At 41.7% G+C, this 10,943-nt stretch overlaps 1 protein-coding gene across 1 annotated transcript in view; it reads left to right on the top strand.

Moving 5' to 3' along the window:
* LOC104500001 (focal adhesion kinase 1) overlaps positions 1–10,943 on the top strand; it is a gene marked incomplete at its 3' end in the record, with an annotated part of 74,542 nt that overhangs the window by 16,287 nt on the left and 47,312 nt on the right. Inside the window, exon 3 of the mRNA XM_010143586.1 lies at positions 2,664–2,751. Coding sequence (XP_010141888.1) covers positions 2,664–2,751 — 88 coding nt within the window. The remainder of the gene's footprint in view (positions 1–2,663; positions 2,752–10,943) is intronic.

Raw genomic sequence — 10,943 nt, 5'->3', positions numbered from 1 at the left:
GCGGCGGTGTTGGGCACGGGGCAGCCCTGGCCTTCCCCTACAGAGGCTGCCCTGCCTATGTGTGGGCACCCACTACAGCTTTGTAGGGCAGGTGCACTTACTAACTTCTGCTTTTCTCTGAAATCATTGAAAATATGTTGTCCCAGAAGCGCTGTGTGCTGGTGTTCTTGCACACAAACCAAGCGTGTAGAAAATCTGTTCAGGTAAAGCTGTAGCTTTGTGCCCAAGAGAAGCGATCGGTCTTAAGTCTGCAAGATCCCGAAGTGTCCTTAGCTGACTTCATGATCTGATTTCTAAATTCTCTTGTGCCCTGGTAATACCCTGGAGCTGCACGTCATCCTTCGCTGCACATTTGCCGGTTCCTCACAAAGATTTATCAGAGCAGTAATAAAACAGGTACCAGATTTTGTGTTAGCATCCAGTGTTCTGACAGTGCAGCTCCAATGGGAAAGGATGAAACGGGTTTTAATTAACTGGGAGGTACTGCGGTATGGATAAGCAGTTAGCCAGTCACCTTCACGGATCGGGTCAGTCAGCTTGTCTTTGCTCAAAGGTTGCATCTTAACTTTTGAACACCCTTTTTCCTGCTTGCTGTTTCATGCAGTGAGACTTCGAAGGTGATGTGGAATCCTGCTGCCAGGGAGAGGAATTTGAATAGGAACAGATTAAGGATGAGAGACTAGCAGGAGAAAATGCACCTGAGAAACCATGAGAAATCCATCCAGATAGTTTATTTAGTCTCTGAAAACTAAAATGAAATCAACTAAAATGCACCGAGTTATAGACCCCCCAAAAAATTCAAACAAGTCGTTTCTGAGACAGGTTTGTTGTAGCCTTTGTCAGTCTCCGCAGTGGTGGTCAGCGGTAGAGTTGAGGGGGGTGCAGCAGAAGCAGGTGGTGGGGGAGGCTCTGCTTTTCTGCCTCTGGACAGTGTGCTCGCACTGCCTTCTCTCCCTGACACTTAAACACTTCGGGTACAGTTTAGCTTGTATGAAAAATTGTGGTGAATAACTAGATACCTGCTACCTGTCGTGAGATGTACATGCTGATGGACAATAGACGGTGACTCTATGTGCTTTCTCAGAGTAATTGTTGAGAGCTTGTCTGAACTGGGACTTTGAGTCTTCCTTTGTTTATACCTGTCTCAGTCGTTGTATCATGGAATGGTTTGTGTTGGAAGGGACCTCTAAGGATCATCTTGTCCAGCCCCCCACCACGGGCAGGGGCATCTTTCACCAGGTGAGGTTGGTCAAAGCCCCGTCCAACTTGACCTTGAACACTTCCAGGGATGGGGCATCCGCGGCTTCTCCAGGCAACTTGTTTCAGTGTCTCACCACCCTCATCCTATGACCTCTTCCTTATGACCAATCTAAATCTCCTCTCTTCAGGTGTTCTTCACCTCTCTTGTATATTCTGCAGTCTGAGGGCTGCTTTTAGTTTAAGAACATGTTTTCTGTGCACAAGAAGACTGAGCGTCCATTTTCTTTTATGAAATAAACGTGCCACGCTGTGAAAAACATTCTAAATATTCCTCATTTGTGTGCAGTGTGTGTGCGTGTGATTACAGTTTTAAATGTTTTCCTTATTTTAATGGTTTCTAATGGCACAACGTGTTTTCAATGATTTCAGAGCAGAGAAGACTACTGCAAATTCTGTTCCCAGTGGGATCCCAAGCAGCAGTGTAACTTTTTATCAAATTCCCGTATAAATCTTAGGTACAGGCAGCCAGATCTCTTGCTGAAAAGAAGTTCTCGTCCTGCAGACACGAACAGGTTGAAATGTTGCAGTATTTGCTCTTACCATCATGAGTAGATGGTTAAACATACTTACTTTGGGGAAGAGCTGTGAGGAGTTTCATTTGAGATAGGCTGTATTGGCGATCCCAAAGGGATGAGGACGTTTATTACCAGAATTTCATTGCAGGGATGTGTTAGGGGAGGAGGAAGCATGTGGTGCGTGTCAAACATCCTGGGCTCTCACCGCAAGACAAGCAGTAATGCAACTTTGGTTTAGGTCATGGATCAGGGCTAATTCTGAATCTCCCTCACTAGTATTAACTTGAAAAACTGTGGAAAACTGTTCATTCAGCTTTTGCGTTCATCTTGGTGATTTAGTAAGTAGGAAACGTTTTTACAGAGAAATCCCTTCAAAACCTCTGGAGGTGACTATTACAGCACTTGATCAGAGAAGGAGCAGGGTTGTATTCCTTGAGCAAACTCTGATAACACTGGTTGCCTCTCTTACTTGAAGCAGTAGGATCAGTCTCTTAAGTGATAACCAAAGAGAAAATCTGTTGCCATGAGGTCCTGTCAGTGTTACGGCAGCTCGTCTGCTGACCTTGTCTCACTGGGTCCTCCCTTCCCAGGGAACTGGACCTGGTGGCTTATCTGCTCCAAGTCTTGATGCCTCAGTCCTCACCGAAGCTTTGAGGAGGCAGCAGGGATTTACAAAGGTCTTTTATAAGCATCTTTCTGAAATGTTGGGTTCTACGTGCCAGTTTAGTTCTCTGCACAGCCAAAAGAGAAAATTTTTCTTTGGTTTTCGGACTTTGTTTTGATTTTATGCTTATTTTTAAGACTGCTTGAAGACATCTTCTACTTGTTAGAAAATTATGGTTATTATTTTTGTCTCACCAGTGTAATTTTCTTTTTCTTGCTTTTCAGGTATGAATTGAGAATTCGATATTTGCCAAAAGGATTCCTAAACCAGTTCACGGAGGACAAACCAACTTTAAATTTTTTCTATCAGCAGGTATGTTCAGTTCTCCTACTTCTTGTTTTGCTGAATTTGGAAAATTCCGAATGTGTTTATACAGATAACATATTATGCAGAAGCAGAAATTAGTAAAATTTAAGGTTGTATGTATAGAGCAGAAGGCTACGGAGCCCATGGCACCTTTGTCCTTGAGAAGGGCTGAGGAATATTTTCCAAAGACAATTCTGCAGCTGTCTTAACTCCAATAAGATTTCATGTTGTCAGCTGGCTTCTTTTGCTTACTGCACATTTGATTAAATTGCTGAATTTCTGTATTTTTGCAAGAGCAAATAAAGGGGACAGTTTCACTACAAGCAGCAAGTGCTTTTTCCACTCATTGTGAGATTATTTTCTTGATTTGAGCATTTGTTACAAGTTTCTAAAAAACTGAAAACGAAATCCTCAGTCTATCCAATACTTCATCTGAAAGCAGAATATGGAATTAACATGCTTGTACTCATTTCTTAAATGTCTTCTATCCTTTATCGTACACACACACACATTCTGCCTTAGGTAAATGGCTTAATTTTTTTAATGTGAGGTGACATTTTTGTACTGATACATGATGGAGAAGACAGTTCTAGATCAGTGCTTATTTGGACTTAGCGTTCCAGTTTAACAGATCTGTGTGATAATGCTTGTTTCAGCCTAAAAATGGCAAAGGTTCTTGGAGAAAAACCAAAATCATGTTCCTTTTTACTTTAATAGCAAGTGGCTTTCTTTGTGTTGGCTTTGTACATAGGAGGTTTGTATTTCCCATGATGAAAAAGTGGGTGATGAGCTCCAAAATACTACTCGCAGAACTCCATCCTTTCCTTACTGAACAGCAGGGAAGCCTTCAGTGCCCTCTGAGTTGCGCCTCAGAGAACCATTTCTTTCAAGCAAGGAATTTAAAGTGCCAGAGGAATATTTTTTATCATTGATCTGCGAAACACGTTTTTACTCACACAAATGCCTCAGAGTAGCACGAAGGTTTATGAAGGTTGTCAGGAACTGCTATGCAGAGGTGACAGTGGTGTGTGTCTGGCAATGTCCTGAATCCCGGTTCTGTTATAAAGGAAAATCAGAGGTTCTTGTCTCCTTGCTCTGCTCATACCATACAATTTTTTCCTCTTTTTTTCTCCACCTTATCACGAGGTATTTCTAAATCCAGTTCTTCAAAAGACACTGTTCTTTGTTCTGAGGTGCTGCAAGATATTTGGGTCTCCACTGCCATGGAAATCAGGTGCACGGCTTTCCAGAGCTCGCTCGCTCTGTCCGTGATGCTGTTTTGCTCCATAAGTTTCACTTGGCCTCTTGAAAAAATCAGGACAATTACTTTTATCTGGTAAAGCGTTAAGGCAACCCCAGTGACTTAGGAAAAGAAGGCAGGGAGGGAATTCTAGCAGTAACACTGTGTCATAAACCAGATTTAAACAGAGGGGACGTGGTAAAGCAAAGACTTTTTTCACATTCTGTTGCTCTCTCCTTGTTATTCCTGCAATATTTTAATATCCTCTTTTGCTCAAACTACAGCTCTCAATCAGACACATTGTCTTGTATATAGGCAAGCACAACAGAATGTGCAGAAATCGTACATGCATACACAGGTATTTTGAGTTGTCTGCACGGAAATAACTGTTAGAGAAAATGAACATAGGACCCAGTTAGAGAATTTTAAAAAATCCGACAGAATAACATGTCTGTAATCTAGCTGGCTGTTGTAGATGCAAAAGTCAAATACATTGGTGTCGCATGTGTCTCATGTGAAGAAAAGATTTGGAGGACCAGATGCTGCCCGTGACTAAATCAGTAATAGGCTGAGACTCTATTACTGATTCAGTAACATCTAAACACATGTTGTCTGACTTATTAAAAATGTACAACATCAAATTAAAAAGTTCCTGGAGAAGGAAAAGAAATACAGTGATCTCTGTCACCCATGAATCGTCAGTGGATGTTAGAAAATGTAATTGTTTTCTTGAATTCAAGTTGCATCGTATGTTGAAAAGGAAGCTGAAAGTTTGAGTAAGAGATGAATCATCAAGTGATCTTCATCTTCCAGAAAAGCACAAAACATTAGTGAAGGTAGCAGAATGTTACTGTAATTGCTGTCAGCAGACACAGCTCGGTCAGACGGTTACCCCAAACCACAGTTACCCGGCTGTTCAGCGGGAGACTGGCACGTGTTCACGGCTTGACATACAGCCGTCCTCAACCTGAGCAAGTCGTTCTGCCATCTGCAGTGGGCGGAAGCGGTTCTAATTAGAAGTTTAAAAGCAGGGCACTTAATGGGACTTTGTAAGAGTGCCCCTTCTTTGCAATCCAGACAGCAAAGCATTAAAATTGGGGGGAAGGGGGCATGGCCCGTGTTTGTAACAGCAGCGTTCGTCATACTGATTTTGGCACCATGCAGTTCATGGAAGCGTCCGTGTGTCAGACTGTGCCTCGGTTTTGAGACTCGAGCTGGGGTAGAGATTGATCCTGAGGCCATTGCTCTTGACTTGGAGGAGTTGAGTGTTCAAGACATGGCATTTTACACCCAGCTGGAGTTCTGATCAACAGACCGGTGCTGGAATTGGATGGGTCTTACTTGTCCATTTGGAAAGTTCCAAAGGTGGTGGGTGACAGGTCTTCAGAGGTGTCTCCTCTTTCCATGAAGTGGAGCATTTAGGGGGTGGTACTGCACCGACTGCATTATTCCCTTGGGCCCAACTGTTACGATTTCAGGCAAATTAGGCAAATTGGATCCCACCCAGTGCTGTTTGAATTGCGAGGTTAAAACATTAAAAAGAAATCAATGCTGGATTTATGGTTGTCTGCACCGTTGGCAGATGCTGGCTGCATGGGTTTTATGTGCCAGCCTTCAATTGTCTCCTGTTGTAATGTGTACTCAGATCTGACCCAAAGGGAACTTGAAACCCACCCCCAAAACTTAAACATGAAGTACAGAGGATTGCTGGGTAAAAACAGTGTACGTTAATTTTTATCAATAAATAATCTCCTCTTTTTGTTGTTGCTGTTCTGTTGACTGTGGTGTAAATCTCAAAAGAATAAAGATGTCTGTCTTTTGTATAATTTTTTTTCCGTTTTCCAAGAAAACTTCAGAGGAAAAGCACATAAAAGTACAAAAATGGAATTGAAAGTTGGGGGGTTTTGAGTAATGAAAATTAGATTTTGTTTTTTTCACGTACTTTTTGGGAGCATTTCCAGTTCCTTTAAATAAACTCTGGTGAAATTGATTGTGAGTGTTTTCCTTCCCCTCTGTTCCCCTGACATGGCAGTTGGAGCTGGAAATACAGAGCCAGGCTTCTCCCTTTTGCCTTAATAGCTGAGTGAGGATCGAAAGCCATATTCACATCAAGATAGGATACAGCTTTCAAAAACACTCCTATAATGATAATCAGACGTAAGCTTCTTGAATTGCCTCCCTTTTATTGTGGGACAAGAGCTGCACACATTTATCCTTGGATAACGTGTTAGCCCCCAGTAATTGGAGACGGTTTATCCCTCGATGAAAAGGGAGTAAGCATCTGTATGGGGGTGGGGGGAGACCAGCCCTTCGGCATCAGCTGTTCCATTGTTGCTGCCCTTGTATTCAAACAGACGACTTCCAGAGTAACTTTTGGGGTTTTCTAGACACTGAAGAAGAAGAAAAGGTTGGTTTTATCAGAATAGGTAGGATTTTTCTCTGTGCTGCCTCGTTTAGCCTGCAGCGTGGAGCTGCCCTGGAGGTGGATGTAATAAAAGAGACCATAGGACTCGATCATGTTTTGGATTTGCTTTTTATAATGATCCGAAGTTTGCGTAATGCACAGGAGAAGCAATTGCAGGCAGAGAGAGGATGATCTCAAAGTTAGGGCAGGTAAATGGTGTTCTGCAAAAACCGAGCTGAATTACGTATGTGCTGCAGGGACTCAGTCGTTCACCAGGCAATGCAGGTTCGTTTCCACAAGAAAACTGTTTTTAAAAAGAAAAGATAAAAGAGTGATACTTAATTTCTTTTAAAAAAAAAAAAAAAGAAAATATTTCCCTAAAGAAAGAGGAGGCAAATTTTCTTGTGGACAAATGGCACTTTTTTTCTGTAGTGTCTGTTAAGATAATGTTAACAGTAAAAATATATTTCCTGAAATGAAAATTCCCTTTTATATTGTGGCAGATAAATGTGTAATGCAAATTAAATTATTTTTATAATGGTCCCTCAACATGTAGGAGATTTTAAGTCCAGGCAGTTATTATAATAACTTAATCATTAAGTTTTATAAGCTTAGGTGCACGAGATATAATTTGAAGTGCAGGCTGGGAATTAGACTCTTTAACCTAATTAAATAACAACACCTCTTACACGCTAATAAAAATAGGAGACCTGAAGCAAATGACTTTGACAGGAAAAGCTTTGAAGAAAATAAAGGGCATAGGGAGAAGAGCTGGCATTGTTCCTGATGTTCGCAACCTGTTTAAGTCAGAAAAATAACCCCCCCCCCAAAAAAAATAGATCTTTCAGGAAGAGTTGACGGTTGACACGTAAAGTGTGCCCTGAAGGGAAGTGGGAACAAATGCAAGAATTGCAACTGCTTAAAAAGATGGTAAAGAAATTATTTTAAAACAATGATAAAAGCGCAAATCAAACTGAACATCCCCTTTCAGCTTGTAAAAGAAACTGTGAGATATTCTTCACAGCGGTCAGTTTCTTGAAATTGCTGGAATTCACAGTTCCTCTGGTAGTGCTGGTTTCTTAACCAGAAGAGTTGGGTTTTGCTCTCAAAACTGACATTCTGACATTCTTGTGTGGATCTGGCTGTTCAGATCGTTGTGTAGCTGCTCTGGTACCTTCCAAACACCCTGTGTCAGATGTCTGCTTTCTGGTGGCGGAGCTGCATGGTAGGAATGTAAATCACACTCGTATTCCTAAATACCTCAGTCCAGAGAGAAATGGCTGCTTTGCTTTAAAATTCCCACCTGTCAGCCGGGGTGCTGAGAAGTGCTGGGGGCTTTCCTGCAGTCTTAATTCGAGATGATAAATTGAAAATGCTCAGGACAGGTTTCCACATGCTGATGCATGGTTGTATCTGTTAGTAATCGTGAACAAACCATTACTCCAATGAATATATTAGGTTGTGTATAACGTGTATCGGACAAAAAAAAAGTTGACTCGTGCTGATGCTTGGACTCATTCTTCTGGTAAAGCAAAATTCTCTGTTAGAGAGGAGAAATTGTATGAAGTTGGGCATCAGCAGGGCTTGCTGATTGAGTAGGTTGAGTACTATATGGCTCCCAAGAGTGCAGTCCTACTTTGTCAAAGATGGGAGAAGCAGCAGCGTGTCTTGCGGTGACATCTGGGGATCGGCCCAGTCGGACAGAAGGGATCGTTTTTAGCTGTTCTGTCCCTAGCAGTGCCTCATCAGAAGTTGATTTCTACCCTCCTCCCCACCCCCAATCTCTAATGGCCTTATTATTAACAGAGGAGCTTCCAAAATTAGTTTGAGATGTCAAAGATCACCTCTAGATAATACAGGGACTGTGACATTGGAAGACGAAGAGGAGGAGCAGCTGGGGGCAGATGGCAAATGAATGTTACCCTGATACCAAATCTGTGCTTTTAACTCTGCTAGAAGAGGCCAAAGCCTTAATTTTACTTAACGTAGACTAAGCTTCTACAATAAGTCCAGTATTATTAGATGGGTAAATAGGGGTGGAAACACATATGTGTTTCCCTCCTGTGCATATTTTAAAAACTATAATTACGATCATTAAGGTGGCTCCTAAAAATCCTGATGACATTAAAAGCATGCTTTGGGCTGTTGTGCATATGGTACCTCATTCAAAACAGATGAGGCTCAAATCTTTGAGGGTTAATTTTGCGTAAGATTTCTGAAGCTGTGGTATTGTGGGTTAAGACACTGTTCTTTGAAGCTGATTATTCTGATTCTGTAGCGAGGAAAATTCAGTGTCCAACAGGAACCTGCTGCTGGTAAACGAGAGCGGGCTCCGCTGTGAAGAGCCGGAGAAGCCTTCGCCGTTTGGTGATGACAGATTGAAGCAGTTGCATTAGGTGACTGTTCCACATTTGTATCTGTCCCAGGTTACGTTACAGCATTTCTTTACTGCTACAAGAAAGATTATAGTAGAAACCATGGAATATTTGAGATAATTATGTCCGATAGGGTAGCACGGAAGAGGTGGGTCATGGATCGAGTGCGCTTGTGTGTGGTACCTGCTGCAGGTGCGGAACAGAAGGTCGTCTGAGCAGGGTACTCTGAACACCGAGCAGCGTTGTTCATTGTGAGTGTGACGGTGTGAGGAAAACAAACATGACTTGTGCTTCAGTTGTCTTGGTCACGCAGAGTTGCTAAAGATCGGCTTTTCCAATGGATATATTAGCGTATTCTGGAATTTCCTGTTTCAGAAGTTAAGTTACAGGAACAATGTCACTAGCCTTTTGCAGGACCAGTGTCACCAGAAGTGTTGTGAGTTACTGAAAAATGAAGATCCTGATGAGTAGTTTCTGTGGTGGGTGGGAGTGAGCTATTACACACAAACCCCAAACACCCACATGCCTTCAGGAAGGATAAACTTGAATGTTTAAAAGCAGATGTAGAACATACCTGAGCTGTTAAAAAGGACAATGAATAAATACTTGTTACAGATACAGGAAGGTTGTATTTGTTAGTATAGACACCACTAACTAAGCACAAGTAGTTAATTTCTGAACATAAACACCAGCTAAAAATACCTGGGTAGAGCAGAGGGGTACAGAGAAAATGATGTAACGTGGATCTTTGTCTTCCATGCTTTGTCCAACTATTACATTTACGATTCTTCCGCTACTTACTAGATGGAGTACAGCAGGCAGTTTGTTTCTTTGTTTGCTTATCTAAATATCTTAGACTTTGTAGTGGTGATTTTTTTTTTTTATTATGCATGTAACTCTTTAGGGGGTGCTTAATCACTGAAGTGCTGTTTAAACGCAGTTTTCAAAGCAATGCAGGCTTGAAAAATAAATAAAAAAGGACTAAGTTGACTAAGTAGGTCATAGACATTGAAAGTAAACCAAGAGAAATGGATTGCTTATTTTTAAACTGTCCTCCTGAAAAATTGGAGAGTATCCTGTGGGAAATCTCTTGGTAACATTAAATGAGCTGCGAAAGCTGGTGTAATGCCTAATTATTGGTATTCACCCTTTTTGAGACACCATTTGGTAGTGCTGCTGCGACAGGATTTCCACAGTAGCTATGCTGGAAAAGAAAACTCAACAGGAAGTTTGTTGATTTGAAGCCTAGAAAATAATTTTAAGATACAGCAAGCAGGTTTTCTTAAATCCCTAAACTCCTGTGAAGCACGCAGTGCTAAGTTCAGAATTATTTTACTCTTGTTCCTAATAAAGAAATGGAAATCCAGCGTGGTGTTTTTATGAACTGCAAGATGGCTTGTCAGCCGGAGTGAGCGTTCTCCTGAAATACTGCAGCTGCATAGAAAACCCGTGTGCGGAAAAATGAAGCAGATGGCTTTTGAAAGTAGCAGCTGGTATATAAAACACGAGACGTGTGATAGATTCCTTCTTAAATCATGTGTGCTAGCACAGGGCTGTTCTGATTTCTCCAGCTTCACAAACATGGGCTTTCCTCTGCCTCCAGTTCTTACTGCTCGTTACACCAGCTGGGATTTGCTGGCCCTGTGTAGAGCCCGCTATTTCCTGGTGCATTTTGAGATGTTAGAAGTTACCCCATCAGTAATTCACCCATTCAAGTAAAAGAACAAATATTTTTAAAGTCTACACTAGAAATGAAACGGGGCTTTTGTTCACATGCCTGTCTTCCTTGTGGAAAAAGCTTATTAGTTCACGGTTCAGTGTTCCTCCCCTTTCTTTTGTTATGATTTAACAGTGTCTTTGAACTTCTAATGTTAAAGAGACTGGGGGTGTAAGAGAGGTTTTTCTTCTGGCTAACCAAGGAAGAATAGTGAAAAAAATATTTAGAAATGTTGGTGAGAATAGAAGGTAAATAAACAACATGAATTCTCACTGCATGTTGCAACATCAGTATGTCAGAATTCTTCTACGCTCTTGTTTGCTTTGATTACCACTGCCCTGTCTAAGCATGTCATCGCTGACAGCGGTGTTGGGGCCAGGGGGGAGCGGTTCTGTTTCACTTTTTATTTCATCAGCACAGGTGCAAGACTTTTTCCTGCCTCTGCGAGGTGCGCTTGTGCTT

Source organism: Buceros rhinoceros, unplaced genomic scaffold, assembly GCF_000710305.1.
Source record: "Buceros rhinoceros silvestris isolate BGI_N320 unplaced genomic scaffold, ASM71030v1 scaffold4019, whole genome shotgun sequence".
NCBI classification, from domain to species: domain Eukaryota; kingdom Metazoa; phylum Chordata; class Aves; order Bucerotiformes; family Bucerotidae; genus Buceros; species Buceros rhinoceros.
The sequence above is the reverse complement of the archived record's forward strand: the minus strand, read 5'-3'. Positions and strand labels throughout refer to the sequence as shown.